Raw genomic sequence first — 18,309 nt, forward strand, 5'->3', positions numbered from 1 at the left:
TGAGCTTGTAGATCTGCTATTTTGCCTAATTGATATGTGTACTGTAGAGGGTATACCACCAAATGCAATCTTTGCAGATCTGTTTTATCATAGCGGGTTTAAGTGGTACTGAATTTGCAGCTCAACAAAAGCCAATTCGCCCTAGTGTATGACGGAGGACAATTTCACCAATGTTTGTTATCACGATAAACGACAAATTGTCCCATCCCTATCTGAATACTTATATGTGAGGGTTTCATCCTTTAGCTATAATGTGTTCATAATGGGAGCTGATCCTCCCTGTAGGGATAACTACCCCATAGTGTGAGCGTATTTTCACCTCCAGTCTAGACCTCCTCAATCACATTCCAGATGTTGTCTGATCTCATGCATCACAGCTTAGTGTGTGGGAGGCTCGGAGCACATGATGCATGCACGACATCCAGGCCCAGGAACCAATATGAAGAAAGTAGCACTGGGGTGGGGAGAAGTAAAGGCAACTGCTGGTGGGTGTGTGATCCCATTGTGTGACCACTACACCCACACACTGTACCTCAGAACCCAGAGAGGTGGGTGTGTGATCCCATTGTGTGTTCACTACACCCACACACTGTACCTCAGAACCCAGAGAGCTACCGGCTAGTGCTGCGCCAACTTGTGTGCACTCACGCATCTCTAAATGGAATAAATAATGCTGTGGTTTTACCATATTTTGATACAAATACCTCTTTGTGTACCCATGCACGTTGATTAGGCAAGATGGACCTGCATGCATGCATTATTTGTGTGTGTGTGTGTGCGTGTGCGTGCGACCCGTGCGTGTGTGTGTGTGTGTATGGGGGGGGGCACGGGTAATTAGGTAGAGCATTCCACCAACCAATCACCATGTTTGTTTCTACTCTGCCCTTCTTTTTTATATATTTTTTGCATCAAACCTCTAACTATCCCCTCTGCCATTGTCATCCACCATTTCTGTTCCTATTCCTATTCCATCCCCATAGCCCTATTGCCGATGGGGAAATAACCCCCCCCCCCTTCCCCTTCCAGACAGGGCAGACAGGCTCCACCCTCGGGTGCCACTTTGCCCCAGCTTCTCTCTGCCTCCCAGGCCTTCTTCTCCTCAGCAGCAATTTCTTTTTTCAATGTACTATACATATTGTACTGTCTGTGATAGATTAGTGTAAATACTGTATTAGGTTAAACTACATTTTTAGTAGTTTAGAGATAGAATTCATGTCTAAAAGTTGAGTTGTATATAATATTGCATGTTCAAAATGTTATTAACAGTGGCTCAGGATTTTTTTTTTTACATTGCAGAAGGTGTATATTGTCACAAAACAAAGATGTGTGCTTCCTTCCTCATTATCATGAGAAATATGGTATGAACGCAGCGGTGCTTATCTAATTGTCACCAGCTGAACAACGTTGTTCCACCGTTATGAGAGATTCCCCCAAGCTTAAAACACATTCCTAGGGGACAGCTGTAGTAGTCCTGTCTACATGAAGAGCTCTTGGGTTTGTTTTGGGGGAGGGGGAGGAGCCAGTGCGATGAGCAATGATGATACATTATTAAAATGCCAAGAGCTCCACTGCTAGAATCTACAAATTGATGAGTGCTATATTACTAAATTGTAACGCATGACTTACAGTAGGTAGAGTATAGACATGTGTTGTTTACTAAATAATGTATTGATTTTCTTTAGCTTTGGCACATGTGTAAAAAGTATTAACATACATTATCATCTCTGATGAAGCATTAAATATCCCTGCTGTCCATTTTTCCTCACTTGCTCAATTCCTTTGTGTTCTGTCTAACTCTCCACCATACATCTCCAATATGAAATACTCCTCGTCCTCATCACCCGCTGTCTCATTACCATAAGAGAATCATTCATTCAGACTGTTCAGACAACTCCCTGACTAGCAACTACCCTACCCTGTGTGTGTGTGTGTGTGTGTGTGTGTGTGTGTGTGTGTGTGTGTGTGTGTGTGTGTGTGTGTGTGTGTGTGTGTGTGGGAGAGAGAGTGTGTGTGTGTGTGTGTGTGGGAGAGAGAGTGTGTGTGTGTGTGTGTGGGAGAGAGAGTGTGTGTTTGTGAGGGAGAGAGAGAGAGTGTGTGTGTGTGTGTGTGTGTGTGTGTGTGTGTGTGTGTGTGTGTGTGTGTGTGTGTGTGTGTGTGTGTGTGTGTGTGTGTGAGAGGGAGTGAGTGAGAGAGATTTATGATTAGGCATACACATTAGATTTATGCCTAATCATACACATACACAGAAACTATGCTCGCTCAAAATCCTGTGTGAATCCGAAATATTAAGTAGAGACAAAAAAAGAGAACAGAGAAAAGGAGAACCGAGAAAAATAGAAGAGGTAGACAGAAATAAGACAAAGACCGGAGGGAGAGTTGTGTGTGTGTGTGTGTGTGTGTGTGTGTGTGTGTGTGTGTGTGTGTGTGTGTGTGTGTGTGTGTGTGTGTGTGTGTGTGTGTGTGTGTTCATTTTATGCCAGCTAAAATCATTTTGATCTATTGAGGTCAAATCTGGAAACGTTCTAGATCGTGCTGTGATTGGACAAATACCAAATGAGGTGGGCTGTACCACACATGCGCGCGCACACACACACACACACACACACACACACACACACACACACACACACACACACACACACACACACACACACACACACACACACACACACACACACACACACACACACACACACACACACACACACACACAGGCCAGGGTGACAAATCTTATCTGATATTAATGACATTAGCTTATAGTTAGTTTTCATGTGCAGTATCTCTTGTACAGCAAAAACACACAAACTGTGTGTGTGTGTGTGTGTGTGTGTGTGTGTGTGTGTGTGTGTGTGTGTGTGTGTGTGTGTGTGTGTGTGTGTGTGTGAGAGAGAGTAATGATACATTTGTACACTTTGCAAATAGCCTCATAAATTGCTTCCACCAATTATTAATCACGGACTGCAAAAGCTACATTCACATATTATTTTGCACAATGCTCATCCATGCATGCACACTCAGTCAGCATTACTGTCATTGAAATGTGAGATATTATGTTACTGATGATGGCTGGGTGAATTATGAAGAGAGGAAAGAATAGCAAAGAACTGCACAGAATGACTTACATCTAAACTATGATCTGCTGCTCTCTAGTGTTTGGTCTCTACCAATGCAATAATTCCATCTGTAAGGACTTGTAAGAGTGATTGTACTGTACAGTGTACACATGTGGGGCCAGCCAGATTTAAATGCACCTGCAGGTTAGAACAATGCAGGGTAACACAATCTTTGCCTCTGCGTACTTTTGGTTATTTTAGGTCTTAGGCTGGCGGAGGAAAGACAACATGTGTTACGTTGTTATGATGATCACAAGACTAAAGCCCTAACCACACCAAAGGGTCGCCATGCAACTAATTGGTAGCCTGGCTAATAAGCCAGGCTACCAAGACCGAAAAGTGCAACAGGACATATCACACCGCTGGGACAACGCTAAAACCGGCTCGACCCTTTGGTGTGGTTAGGGCTTCACATCGACTCAGCTTTCCTGAGTGAAAAAATTGGAAACACTGTTTCTGTGGGCAGTACACATCCATGTCTGCATCCATGTGTACTGTGAACCAAACTGGGGCCCAACCTTAGAGTATATATGAATAGAGACGGCATCCGGATGAAACCCTGAGGCGAAATGGACATAGTGGCCGAATTTGATATTGCAGCGTGGGCCCAAACACATGAACGCGCTGGTCCGTTGACTATCATTGTGCACGTTCACGATGACACGTGAACGCTGAATGCCTGCAATGATAGTCAGCGGCAGCGCGTTCATGTGTTTGGGCCTAATCCATCCCAGAATGCACTCTGTTCCTACCCAGAATGCACAGTGAAATCGCCTCATGCGCTTTTGAGCAACTTAATGCAAGTGGATGGGAGGAGAACTCGGTGCCGTCTCTATTCATATATACTCTAAGGGCCCAACTGATTTCTTTCTTTCTTTCTTTTGCTTTCTTTTTTGACAGATGCCCCAGTTGCCCACAGGGGGGTGCTGTGTTCACCTCCAGTAACCACCAAATATCCAGCATTCCTGGATCATCTGTAGAAAAAGGGTGGGCTCTTACTAACATTATGTAATCGAGCTGTTGGGGGGAGTGCACAGGATGGGCTTGTGTCAAATGAACTCACACAAGCTGGCAGTAGTGTGTCATTATAGCCTGATTTATACACCATCGCACAACAGAGCATACCTTACGCGTATGGAACAGGAACTACCGGTAGTTAGACAAAGAATTCAGAGATGAAGTTTTTTTTATAATAAACAAAAACAGACTGGATGATATAGTGATAGTTAAAGTTCTCAGTAATCACTCTCTTCCTCACTTAACATAAAAGCTTTTTGTTACTTTTGTACACATCATAATGAACTTCAAACGCATATCATCAGTCTCTCTGGACAGATTCATTTCAGCACTGTAGTTCCTGCTCCTCTTCCTTGTCTCTAGACAGAGTCTATTCAGCACCATGTACCGTTTCAACTTATGCATGAACTGCACATTGCACACAAACTGAGGTCTGCACAAGCTTTCAGCCATTTACACACAATGCCTATAATAGGTGGAACTTTGTCAACTTAAACTGTAAGTACTAATATTTCTCTTCCTCTAATGCACATAAGCTGGTTAAATGACATAAGAAAGTTTGTTATATGTCCAAAGATGTAAATTATGTCATCAGAAAACAGAGAAAGAAAGACTGAAGCTAGGCAAAACCTGTCCGTTTATTCCAACTACCAAAGGGAAATGAAAATGATGAACATAAATAGCCAAGCCACCAGCACTGAAGCCTGACACAGGATATCCCCCAGAACAAACGAAAGAGAAGTGAGAGTACATTCATGTTTGCAGCACAGGTGTCAATACGCAGTAGGTACTTCACTACAGAGTTGTTTCCAGTTGTAATAAAGATGAAAGGTTGCTTTAACATACCAGTAAGCTACTGGTAGTCTGGTACTGGTAAATAGTTCCATGGTTGAAACAGGAATTAACATAGTAGTTACCAACCAACTCCATTCTAGAGCAAACTAGAAAAAGTGCCCTTCTGGGCACAGGTCTCCACCAGGAGGATAGGAGTGTGTGTGTGATGTGTGGCAAAATGTTTAGGAGCAATATAAACGTGTGTGTGTGTGTGTGAGACGCGGCTTGGCCTGTTGTAGCGCCACCATGAGGCTGATTTGAAAACTGTCAAGTGGCATTTCTTCCAAAGCCTAGTGGGAATATGCATGCACAGTTTCACCACAATCGGACGCTGCGTTGAGTAGTTGTGGCGATTTGTACAAAACGGGTACAAAGCGGGCTACTCCTGAAAAGTTTAGAAGCCAATCGTAGCCAATGAGGGTGGATTATGAGAAATCAAACAAACCCGTCTTGATCACATGACTATGGAGAGCATGTGTACCGATTTGCGTGAAATTTGGATAAAATCTGAAGGAGTAATATTAGAAAATGTGTTTTACATATGTCGGCCTCCTGGTGGCGCTATAAAGAGCAGATGTGAAAAATTCCAGGCAAAGGTTTTTCCTTGGCTTCTAGGGAGTTGGCATACAAAGTTATCCACAGATTCGTGCAGTTAGAGGTAAAAACACTTTTCGGCCAGTTATAGCGCCACCATGAGGCTGAGTTGAAAATGTTCATGTGGCATTTCTTCCTCTGCCTAGTGGGAATGTGCGTGCACAATTTCACGGAAATCACACAATGTGTTCATGATTTGCAGCATTTTGTTTGAAACTGAGCACTCCTGCGAACTTTGGAAGCCAATCTTAGCCAATCAGGATGGAGTCTGAGAAATCTGAAAGACCCGTTTCGTTGAATGGCTCTAGAGAGACTGTGTACCAATTTGCGTGATGTTTGGACAATATCTGTAGGTGTACTGTCCAAAAACTTGTTTTGCACAAAGCGGCCTCCTGGTGGCGCTATAACAGGCCGTTCTGGAAATTTTGGGGCAGAGGTTCATCGTTGGCATCCAGGGAGTGTGTGTGCAAAATTTGGCATCGACCGGGTTAACGGTGCCGGAGATTAGCTGTTCACAGACGGAAGGACGGACGGACACACACACGGACACACACACACGGACACACGGACGGACGGACGGACGGAGTGCAAAACATACTCTCTCCCCATGCCTTCGGCCTGGTGGAGACAATTAAAGACCTAGTGAAATGAAAAATACGTTTTTCACACTTTTAGACCATATCCGTGGTCATCATATGGGCATACCATATAATGGTATGTGCTTAATTAGCACGCTAAAATATGTATCTGAAAACATTATAGATAGAAATAAACCACAAGCTTTGCTGCCTGTCTCTCTGTGACTTTGTAAATGTAAACAAATACACTTCATGCATGTAACAGATCTACGTTCTGAACTTCTGATTGGTTCAAGTTTCCGTCAGGAGGAAACCTCCTAACTAATTTTTTGAGGTTTTTGATTTTTTTTCTTCTTCTGCAGCTATTGTCTTGAACACCCTTTACGTCTGTCTGTTGTTTTGAAAATATCAAACCAATGGAAAGTAGTAAAAAAAACACTTTGGACAAAACCTCTTAAATTCATGGACCCTCAAACTGTCTGCTAAAGCAACAAAGGCCCCATTTAGACTGCAGTCACATCCAGATTCAAATCTGATTTTTTTTTATCTCAAATCAAGTGAACAGATCCGATCTGGGTGTTCAGACTGGCAGCCAAATCTAGCCTGAATTAGATCTGTGCCACTTCCAGATTAGAATCTGATTTGTTTAAATAAGTCACATTGGAAAAAATCTGATTCCACGTGACTTGTATGTGACCTGTCTGCATTTAGACGTATTTAAACAAATCGGATTTCAATCTTGATGTGGCACAGATCTGGTTCAGGCTAGATTTGGCTGCCAGTGTAAATGTGGCTTAACCCACCACCTCCAGCCCTCTCATGCAAAGAATTGACAATATATAAAGGCACAACACCAACTTTGATGAGGCAGTATTGCTTTGTTTTAAAAATATAAGGTTTTCTTAATTTAGTTAGGGGGTTTCTTCCCAACAGCAGAGATACGTTTGTGAAAGAAATGCCTGTGCTATCTTTCAGGTAAGAAGGAAATCCGGTTATGTGGCCAGATCCCACTGTGCCTATGAAAGCAAAAGCCAGCCCGTCTGAGTCAAGCTGAGTCAGCTTAACAAACACATGTTCCTCATGGAGAAGAGCCCATAATAACACAGCTGTTTCCTCTGGTCTGGCCACCCATGTAAACCTCACACACCAGCAGGGACAGCATCAGAACTAAGACACAACAGCACTGGAAGCAGCATCACATTTGGGACTAATGTGAAGAGATGAATACTTGGCAGTGAATGCCTGTGGTCAATGTGGGGGTATTAGAATCTAGGGGCGTTGTCCCAACCTCAATAAATGTCATTAAAATCATTGTCTGACCAAATTAACACACTACTTAAGAGTGGTTCTGTGGTGCGTCGGTTAGCTGACCAGGCAGGCAGATGTGCATTGAACACATAATTGTGATTTCTCTTTTGCATTTTCTTACCACTTTCTACCCCTGGTTCATACTTACCTCTTTAGGTGCATATTCCCAGACAGCTGAATTGTTAAGGTGCATTATACCACACCTTTTTCAATTATCGTTCAATAATTGAACGGTTCAGAAGGCGCACTGCACTGTCTGCATGTCTGCTATTTATTTTCATAATATTTAAAATCACATACCCAAAATAAGTTATGCCAGGTTGAAAGTGGTTAATGAATGCAATGCATGGTTGCAGACAAGGAAACACATATCTATAACTCTATAATTGTGTGTCACATGATGGACTGACGTGGTTTGAGATGCACTCAGCACTCGCACTGATCTCAGTAATGTGGACATTCAGGAAGGGAGTTACTGAACCTCTCCACTATGGCGCCGTTGATGTAGATAAGGGTGTGCGCTCTATTTGGCTTCCTGTAGTGCACAATCGTCTCTTTGGTCTTGTCCATGTTGAGAGACAGAGACTGAGTCAGTTTTCAACCTCATGCCTGTAGACTGTCTCATTGTCGCCAGTGATCGCTGTTGTGTTGTCAGCAAACTTGACCACTCAGGTGAAGCGGTGCATGGCCACGCAGTCGTGGGTGTACAGGGAGTGGAGGAGGGGACTCAGAATGCAGCCCTGGGGGGCAGTGTTGAGCTCAGCCTCATTACCTGGTGTCGCACCAAAAGAATGTCCAAGATCCAGCTGCACAGGTTGAGGTGAGGCGTGAATCTTTTCTACATCAGAGTATAGACATGGTAACGCCCCGCCTGCCTCTGATTGGCCTACAGACACTGCCGGCCGCACCAGACCTTCGTCCGAGGTGGAGGATACATGCTGGATAGTCTACCGCGACCGCGAGGTTACTCCGTGGTGGGAAATAATACAAGTACGATATAATACAAGAGAATGACAGCTTGGCACGCACGACAGTAACTTTTATTTTTGTAGAAGAGGCAAACTAATATTGTTTTTGCCGTTTGCTTTGATGAAATAATTGATTGTCTGTTGAAATAAAGTGTCTTGATTATTGTGTAATTTATTTGTATGTGTAAACTTGAAACAACTTTCTTTTTTAGTATAATAGTATTAGTTTACTATAGGCTAATTAGATTAATACACGATAATCAACACTAACACTATTTAGAACACACCCAAATCAAATCATAGTACAACATACGTGTTCAATCAATTATTCAATCAAAGCAAACGGCATAAACAATATTAGTTTGCCTCTAATAAAAGTTACAAGTTAGTTACAAGGCTGCAGCCTGTCGCGCGCGCCAAGCTGTCATTCTCGGAGGAGTCTGGTGAGACCTTGGGGGCAAGACGGGCAGTGTCGGTAGGCCAATCAGAGGCAGGCGGGGTGTTACCATGTCTATGCTCGGACGTAGAATAGATTCACGCTGAGGTGAGCCCTAGTTACCTGAGGTTGGTGTCAAGTCTGGAGGGGTCTATTGTGTTGAACGCTGAGCTATAAACAACATTCTCAGAATTTCTTACATAGGAGTTCCTCTTCTCCTCTTTTGGCAATAAATGGAAAAAAAAGTATATAAATGAATAAAACGTTGGCGAAATATAAGACAACTTTGATATAAGACGGCCCCCATTTTTCAAGACTCATTTGTGGAAAAATAACATTGAATGTCAAATAGTCTAGTCCCCGATTATAATACGTCATTGTGTCAGAGAAGACAGACTGTAGACCTCTGGGAGCATTCACATGAATTGAAAATGGTGGACCCTGTTGTAAACAAGTGTAATGCTTTATCAGTGTGTCGTCCACAGTAACAGTCTTGTGCTTTCTTGTAAAATGTACCCATTCTGCAAACTGTTAATAAATACAATCAATCAATCAATCACTGTAACACATACCCCCCTGCACTATGTCGAGGTCTCCGTGCTGGTAACAAATGATACAACGGCTGGTTGTTTCTCTTATTTCACAACGGGAGAAAGCTTAAATGTGAACAGTAAAATGACAGCTTACCATTCAATACAATACTGTACAGAATACAGACACCTTATATGTTATATATAATTTATATAATATTTCCAAAGATCAGTCTGTCTCTCTGAACAAATGCTCATAATTAGCACAATACATACTGTATGTCAGGCAAGCAACACCAAAATCGTGGGCCGTGGTAAAACATCCTCTGCCACTAAAGCCTAATCTGATCACTGACTGACTGACACAATACCGAGAGAAAATGCAGAACAGGACCATTCTAGTGGCATCACCTCTGGTGATACATCTCCAGTATGGGGGTGGGTAGGGTACATTAAACTAGGCTTTAACAAGCACTATGCTTCTGGTGGTACATCTCAGTGTGGGGGTGGGTAGGGTACATTAAACTAGGCTTTAACAAGCACTATGCTTCTGGTGGTACATCTCAGTGTGGGGGTGGGTAGGGTACATTAAACTAGGCTTTAACAAGCACTATGCTTCTGGTGGTACATCTCCAGTATGGGGGTGGGTAGGGTACATTAAACTAGGCTTTAACAAGCGCTATGCTTCTGGTGGTACATCTCCAGTGTGGGGGTGGGTAGGGTACATTAAACTAGGCTTTAACAAGCACTATGCTTCTGGTGGTACATCTCCAGTGTGGGGGTGGGTAGGGTACATTAAACTAGGCTTTAACAAGCGCTATGCTTCTGGTGGTACATCTCCAGTATGGGGGTGGGTAGGGTACATTAAACTAGGCTTTAACAAGCACTATGCTTCTGGTGGTACATCTCCAGTGTGGGGGTGGGTAGGGAACATTAAACTAGGCTTTAACAAGCACTATGCTTCTGGTGGTACATCTCCAGTATGGGGGTGGGTAGGGTACATTAAACTAGGCTTTAACAAGCGCTATGCTTCTGGTGGTACATCTCCAGTGTGAGGGTGGGTAGGGTACATTAAACTAGGCTTTAACAAGCGCTATGCTTCTGGTGGTACATCTCCAGTATGAGGGTGGGTAGGGTACATTAAACTAGGCTTTAACAAGCGCTATGAAAATCAGTCAACTGACAGGAAAACCACATTTTAACCACCATCTCATGCAGTTTCATACAGCATAATTTCAATAGTTTTGCAAGTTTGTGTGGTTTTGGTCTGTTTCTGAGATGGGTCAGGGTTGACTCAGATGACAGAGGTGGGGGTGAACCTGGTAAACTCCACTGTATAGAGATGGTTGCAGTGATGATGATCATCGACAACAATGTATGTGAAGGAGCCGGGAGGGTCATCTCATTTGAGTCATCTCCAGTAAATCCCCAGCCCCTTACCTCTCTTCTTCCACTAATGACAAAGATTTTCTCACATTCAAGTACCGCCATTAATCAGAAACCTCTGGGAACAGGCCAATACCTTGGTCTACAAATGGATGACTGGACACGTGACCACACACACACACACACACACACACACACACACACACACACACACACACACACACACACACACACACACACACACACACACACACACACACACACACACACACACACACACACACACACACACACACACACACACACACACACACACACACACACACACACACACACACACACACACAAAAGCTGAGTGCCAGGAAAGTAACAGTAAAACAGGAAGTACTAGCAAAGCAGAGTCTAACTTAAAAGGTCATTGGGCATGGAAGATATATCTTATGTTATGCAGTACAGTATATTATATTACATAGTACCAGTAAGACGCCCTGAGGGCGAGAAGCGACCTCGCCAGAGCTTCTTAATACGGCACAGTTGAGAAGCAGGAGTTTAACTATTAATCTGGTGTCAGTGAGATCAGATGTAAAGTTTCTGGCCAGCTCCATATATGCAGATCAAGTCATGTCAAACCATGTATTGACATTCCACAGTCTCCTCCGTGAGAGTGTGGAGGTTGCGCTGCTGGGGCAAATCGGCGCATGCATGCTTCCGCCTGGATGACGGCAGACTGCTGGGCGAGTGCTGTCGCTTTGGCATGGGATCAACTTGGAGCAAAAAATGCACAATAAAAAACAGGTATGGCCAGGGTTCATCCATATATAGCATGTCTCTATATATGGAGCGTGTCACGACGAGGCATGATGTCACGAGGCATGACATCAGGGATCTCCATATATGGGCATAACAGGGATTGGAGGCGTGATGTCACGAGGCGTGACGTCACAAGGCGTAATGGACTGGCAACCTTCGGTCGCAATATTATCTATAGTGTACAGTACATATGCTATTTCAAAATGCATCCACACATTGACCTTTTTCCCCACTGGTGGCTTAGGAGCAACAAAAGCAAAGAAATGTGGGAGATCATAAAGAAAGCACCAATTACCTAGATGACATAGAACACAAACCACATTACTGGACCAAGCGTAATATCAGTCCATAGCAGCATTATTATCACCATCAGAATGTTCAGGGTGTAACTATGACCTCTTAAGAACAACTTTCCTTACTGCCACTTGCAGTGTTGCTGTTGCTGTCAGACTAATCAGAGGGCATGTGGGCACATGATACTGTACCTTAGGTACAGTCATCAGTATAGACTAAACTGAAATAGGTAATAGCTACTGTGGTGTAATGTACACAACAAATTAAGTGTAGGAGTCCAATGAAAGGGAGACCTTCTTGGATGTCAAGGATGTAAATGGGGCCGACTATGACTCCTCTCCTCAAGAATGTAGAATGTAAGATATGAAGCGTACAAAGCGATATTATAATTTACATTTATGAAGACATTAGATGGAGCCATCTTCCTTCTTTAACAAATCGATTAACATAATAATTTATAGAAAGGTTCAAAAGCGGCACGCAAATTTCAGCAGCAGTGGTGTGCCGCTGTTGCATGCATATACACTATACAGTATGGGAAATACAGTTGTCTCCACACCATTACCCAGAAACTAAAGTCTAATTTAGACTGTATGCCCTTTAAACAAACTCGAACAAAATGGCATATTATCTATTTATTGGATAGAAGTGTTGTGTTGGACATGTTTAGCCATAACCTGTCTTACAGATGGTCAGTATAAACTACGGGGACTGCACATAAGTCCGACCTCCCGTTAGTCCGACCTACGTGGCCGGTTAAGATTGAGCGTAGCCGGTTAAGACACAGGTTAGGGTTAATAATAATAATAATAATAATGAATTGCATTTTTATAGCGCTTTTCCAAGTGCTCAAAGCGCTTTACAATGGTTCATTCAATCATTCATTGGGAGGTGAAGCGGTGAACAGAACAGTTGACGCCAGCGTCCTCACTTCCCACATTCACACACCAGTGGTGGCAAGCTCACACCGACCAACTCATTGGAGGCAATGTAGGGTGCAGTGTCTTGCCCAAGGACACTTCGACATGTGGACAGGAGGAGCCGGGATTCGAACCGCCGTCCCAGGGATCATTGGACGACCTGCTCTACCTCCTGAGCCACAGCTGCCCAAACTGTCAATTGTATTGGTGCGACCTACGTGGCCGGTTAAGACTGAGGTTAGGGTTTGGGATAGTGTTCGTTCGGAATTATGGGAGGTCGGAATATTGAGAGGTCGGAAAAATGACAAACTATAGTACCCGAGTTGGAAAGCTGTCAAGACTGCTAGCTGTTATTACCCACACATACCTGTATAGCCTACACACATAGGCATGAACACACACAAACAAAGCCTCAAAAACGTTACTTTGATAGGTTTAAGTTTGTCATATCAACAAAATATGTTCATGTGGAAAGTCTAAATATAATCCTACCTAAATGACTTAAACCGACACATTTACACTATGAACTCAATGCGAACACTGCAATCGGCTTGCAGCAGCACCACCACACAAGATTTTCATGACGGGCCTGGACAAGCCCTGCTTTTCTGTTAGAGAGAAAGGGGCCACAGGTAAAGACGGGGAAGAAATGTTTGTGTCATTTTGAACAATCTCTGTCTATAAAGGGAACAAAGATATTTTTGTTCTCTAATCTTTGAATTCACAGGTTGACATACTTAGAATACAGGATCACTCTTCTCACATTGGAACTTATAAAAACTGGGAGGCAGTCTGACATATTTTTTGTGAGAGTTCAGTCTGTTCACCATTCATTCCAGTTTACGCTCTCTAGCTATTGGCTCTGTGTTGAAAGGTCAGAGGCTGGAAGTAGAATTGAGTTGAACTTTGAGTGCAGCGGCAGACAGTGGAAATGTGCTGCACTCACCGCCACACACCAGACCACAACAAGACTGCACAACTCTTCATTGATGTCAATGGCACTGGTGTGAAGAACCTGTAATACTGCAGCTGTAGTATGTGCTACAGGTTAAAACCATTTAGGGTGAAGGTTAGCATGGCCTGTCACACCCGACAGGAACATGCTGCAAATCAATCTCACCTACCGGTAAATATTGCTAATCTCCCATGAAAGGTTTAAGTTGTTGATGTAATAGGAAAACAAAGCATTGAATTATGACAGGCTTTAATCCGTTAGAAAATCCATGACAAAGACCGGCAAATCTCCCCAAGTCATCTAGAGGTTGCCATAGAAGTTATGGGCAGGTTCTACTCATTTACAACAGTAAATACAATATTTGGCCATGATGAAATTACCCCATTACAATATTTAAAAACAAACACTTATTTGGTTGATTTAGAATAGATAACGCAGTTGGTCAACGTGTGCTGGTAGAAAATAAAATACTCCTAGACTCAGACAGCAACCTACTTTCGCTATTCACTACTGATCACACGCCAACAAATATGTAAGTCCCGCCCCCTTTCATGACGACGCCAGGCCCAGGAAATGAATCCCAATGCATTTTTCCCATAGACATTTCAAAAAGTATTTATTTAAAGACCTTTTAAGCGAAGCCAACTCGAGTCATGACAAATCATGACAACACACAATATTTTGGACCAAACAAATAATTACAAAGAAGAAAAACAACAAAAAGTGTTGTAACCAGGGAGATCAAAGTGGTTATGGTTATGTACTCAAAATAAACCTACAGTAAGTGTAAGTCAATGTTATCACATATGTATCCTTGTGTTCAAGACATCCGATTAAAAATTCCTTAAATAGCTAGATGGCTGACAGAAGGAATCTGACTATCACTACAGGAGGCCTCTGAGGGTGTTCTATCAAATGCATGCCAATCTGCATTGAGGAAAATCTAATGCTAAAACAACAACAGCAGCAAGTAACAGACTTCTGTTACTGTTATTGGTTTTCACATAACCAACACTCCATCAACTGACCTTCAAGCTGAGGTTAAGGAAAGGTTCTAAACAAACACATTAGGACAGCTTCAGTCCCAGTTCTGAATCAGCCATGATTCAGAGACACATGGTGAGACTGGGCTTATGTCTTCATTAAGGTCACATGACCCCACTGGATGATCTTCCTGCTGCACAAAAACACTGGGATGAATAAGACCCCTGGAATGAGCCTCTTGCTAGTGTGTGTGTGTGTGTGTGTGTGTGTGTGTGTGTGTGTGTGTGGGAGTGAGTGAGATAGATTTATTAGGCATACACATACACAGAAACTATGCTCGCTCAAAATCCGAAATATTATGTAGAGACAAAAAAGAGAACAGAGAAAAAGAGAACAGAGAAAAATAGAAGAGGTAGACAGAAATAAGACAAAGACCGGAGGGAGAGTTGTGTGTGTGTGTGTGTGTGTGTGTGTGTGTGTGTGTGTGTGTGTGTGTGTGTGTGTGTGTGTGTGTGTGTGTGTGTGTGTGTGTGTGTGTGTGTGTGTGTTCATTTTATGCCAGCTAAAATCATTTTGATCTATTGAGGTCAAATCTGGAAACGTTCTAGATCGTGCTGTGATTGGACAAATACCAAATGAGGTGGGCTGTACCACACATGCGCGCACACACACACACACACAGGCCAGGGTGACAAATCTCATCTGATATTAATGACATTAGCTTATAGTTAGTTTTCATGTGCAGTATCTCTTATTCTCTTGTACAGTAAGCACAGCAAAAACACTCCCTTCATAACAAACTGTGTGTGTGTGTGTGTGTGTGTGTGTGTGTGTGTGTGTGTGTGTGTGTGTGTGTGTGTGTGTGTGTGTGTGTGTGTGTGTGTGTGTGTGTGTGTGAGAGAGAGTAATGATACATTTGTACACTTTGCAAATAGCGTCTAGTGTCTAAAGGAGGGCTGCATTTCCCACAATACTGAACGACCAGGAGCCAAAACACTGATTGTTGTTGGTGCAATGCACTTTGCCTACATAGCTAGTGGTCAGAGTTGCTGCAAATTAAAACACTTTGCCTACATAGTCAGTGATCAGAGAGGCAAAAGAAAACCCATATTTCCTCCTACTCATCATTTGGCAGGCAACAACGTCACTGTGCAACATTTCTACATCTGAGACACATGTGAAAGACGGTAGTTGACAATAAGAAGCTCTTAAAGTGAGTCATTTGCAACTGCTTTCTTTCAAAGTCATTTGCATGTATGCACTCATGCTCAATGAAACAGTCACTTGCAGAGGGGTGTCTCTCCATAGATACAGCCGTCATAGTCCAACAACATTCCATTCTTTCTCACCAATATTTCAGCTATCCATAGCATGCGGATCAGTGAAACAGCACCCAAGTAAGTGGTTGCCTCAGACAATGTTTAAAATCCTGAGTACATGTAGAATGCCATCTCAGCAGGCAGTATATAGCACTTGGTGGTGGAAGTGGAAAAATGCCTCATACCGACTCCCTTCTGAATAACTGATCCAAATTGGGATTCTCATGTGCTCCTTGTGTAGATCTAATTCTGATTCTGCACCCAGAATATATAGTACAGAACCAATAAGCAGTGCTATAGTGTGTTAATATAATATATAAATATAATGTGCCCTGTTGATGAATTGAATACATAGGACCACAATGGAAACAAGGATTTTCTTTTTGTGTGTGTTATCCTTTTAGCCTACATGCTTTACTGTACCTTGGTGCACTTTACATTATTGACTAATAAAGAATTCAATCAATCAATCATAGTGATAAGTAGCCTAAGTCTGGCAAATGCAATATTGACTGGGGCCAATTAAAACCATCACCCATTGTGATTTCATTCACGTGATTTGTAGTGAAGATAACTACATTCAATATTGCCAAATGTATGAGGAAGTCTCATGGCAACATCATAGATCATTGTGCAACTCCGTCTTGTGTATATTGTGTTTCCTGTTTTCAGACGTCTTTCACATTTGAGTATTTGTTACTATCACTTGTGCAGTTTTAGACACCATTCACCAGGAGAATGTGTCCAGACTGTGGATAGTAGCAGCTTTATGTCTTGGAATATAGGGTTATTTAGAAGATAAAAACAATCAATGAACAAATGTTTCTTTACACCACGTTTTTGGTGTGCATAGATAGAAGCAAGCCTATACAAAAAGTTACTTTCAAAGACATACCTTGGGATAGTAATAATACACTTGTAATAGGCCTACAACAAAACGTATCCATGTGCCTGAAGATGACTTGATCTGAACCCTTTTCTCTGTGACAGTGACAAGCATGTAGAAACAAATCATGAACACCGTATAGACACTGGATAGTATAACAGCTTCATCATCAAATTTGAGCTAAATTGGCGTGTGATTTGAATTCGTCTGTATTGTGCAGGCTTGGTTTTATTACCGTATGGGAGAGGAGAGGAGGAATCTTCGTGGTCTGAACTCTGGTAGCCATCACTGCGTCTGTCGGGGGTGCTGCATCCAGAGCCGCGGGACGTCCTGCGGACAGGCACCTGCATCAAGCCTAAGGAAGGTGACAGTCTCCCGTCGTCACTGGAGTCCTGGTCCCTGCTCAGCCGGAAAGGCCGCAGAGCTTCTCGGTGAGGATTCACCGGGAAGCCCTGCAGGCTGTCACTGCTGCTGGAAATCTTGGGGGCCACCAGGTTACTCTTGACAAAATTCTCATTCAACTCCACGTCCTCGTACTCGTGGTCACTGGCCTCTCGGCTGTCACGGACGGTGTTCGGTTTCCCGACGCAGTTTCCATCCGGCTGAGAGACGCCGGTTATGAAGGTGGTGTTGTTTTTCAGAAAGCTTGGCTTCCGCGGTGGCACGGGTGGCACAGGTTTACCTGTCCTGCTGCTGGTCCTGCTCAGGTCTGGTCCAAAAGAGTTCGCAGCAACATTGCCTTGGTTACCACCCGGCGCATGGACTTTCATGCTTCCGTGCGCCTTCGTACTTTCCCCACCATCATCCTTATCGACTGACGTCCAATGATCCTTGTTGTGAACCGCGTTAAAGTTTTCATCCTTATTTCCACACCTCCCCTTTTGGGAACTTCTCTTCTGTCGGGCGACGGTGGTCTGTAGGTAAATCACCTTGAATTTCTCCTTCGAAAGCGCCTGTTGGAGGTTTTTGAGATTCGCTTTGCATTTGTCTAACTCGGCCTCAATCTCTTCGACCGAGTTTAAATCCATTTTGGGGACTTCCCCGTCGGGGAATTCACTCTTCCAGTGTTTTTCGAATTCCTCCTGCTCCCACATTATTGTCGTCGCGAATCGAACTGCTTACTGCAGCCTCACCTCCGTCTTCAAAATGTAAAGATGTCTCCACCAACAGCCAGTCAATGGCGATTCTGTCGCAATAGTTTTTATGTTTTTAAATATCTATAAAAATAGTCTCTGCCTTGACTGCCGTGCCTACCACTGGGGTAAACTTGTTCATGTTCAGCTTACAACTATCGCAGCAGGTCTGCAACACTGATGACAACTTTGCACGGTCCTACTCAAGTTGCTGGATGCTTCCGGGTATTGAGACAAGGCTTGA

The 18,309-nt window shown here is 43.2% G+C and overlaps 1 protein-coding gene across 1 annotated transcript in view; it reads right to left on the bottom strand.

Annotated features, from left to right (window-relative positions):
* The window catches only part of abr (ABR activator of RhoGEF and GTPase), a 138,347-nt gene extending 120,074 nt beyond the window's left edge, over positions 1 to 18,273 (bottom strand). The window contains exon 1 of the mRNA XM_079507335.1: positions 17,168 to 18,273. Coding sequence (XP_079363461.1) covers positions 17,168 to 18,026 — 859 coding nt within the window. The 5' untranslated portion in view covers positions 18,027 to 18,273. The remainder of the gene's footprint in view (positions 1 to 17,167) is intronic.
* Between the last annotated feature and the right edge of the window lie 36 nt (positions 18,274 to 18,309).

This window comes from Electrona antarctica (assembly GCF_951216825.1).
Source record: "Electrona antarctica genome assembly, chromosome: 8".
In the NCBI taxonomy this organism is placed as follows: domain Eukaryota; kingdom Metazoa; phylum Chordata; class Actinopteri; order Myctophiformes; family Myctophidae; genus Electrona; species Electrona antarctica.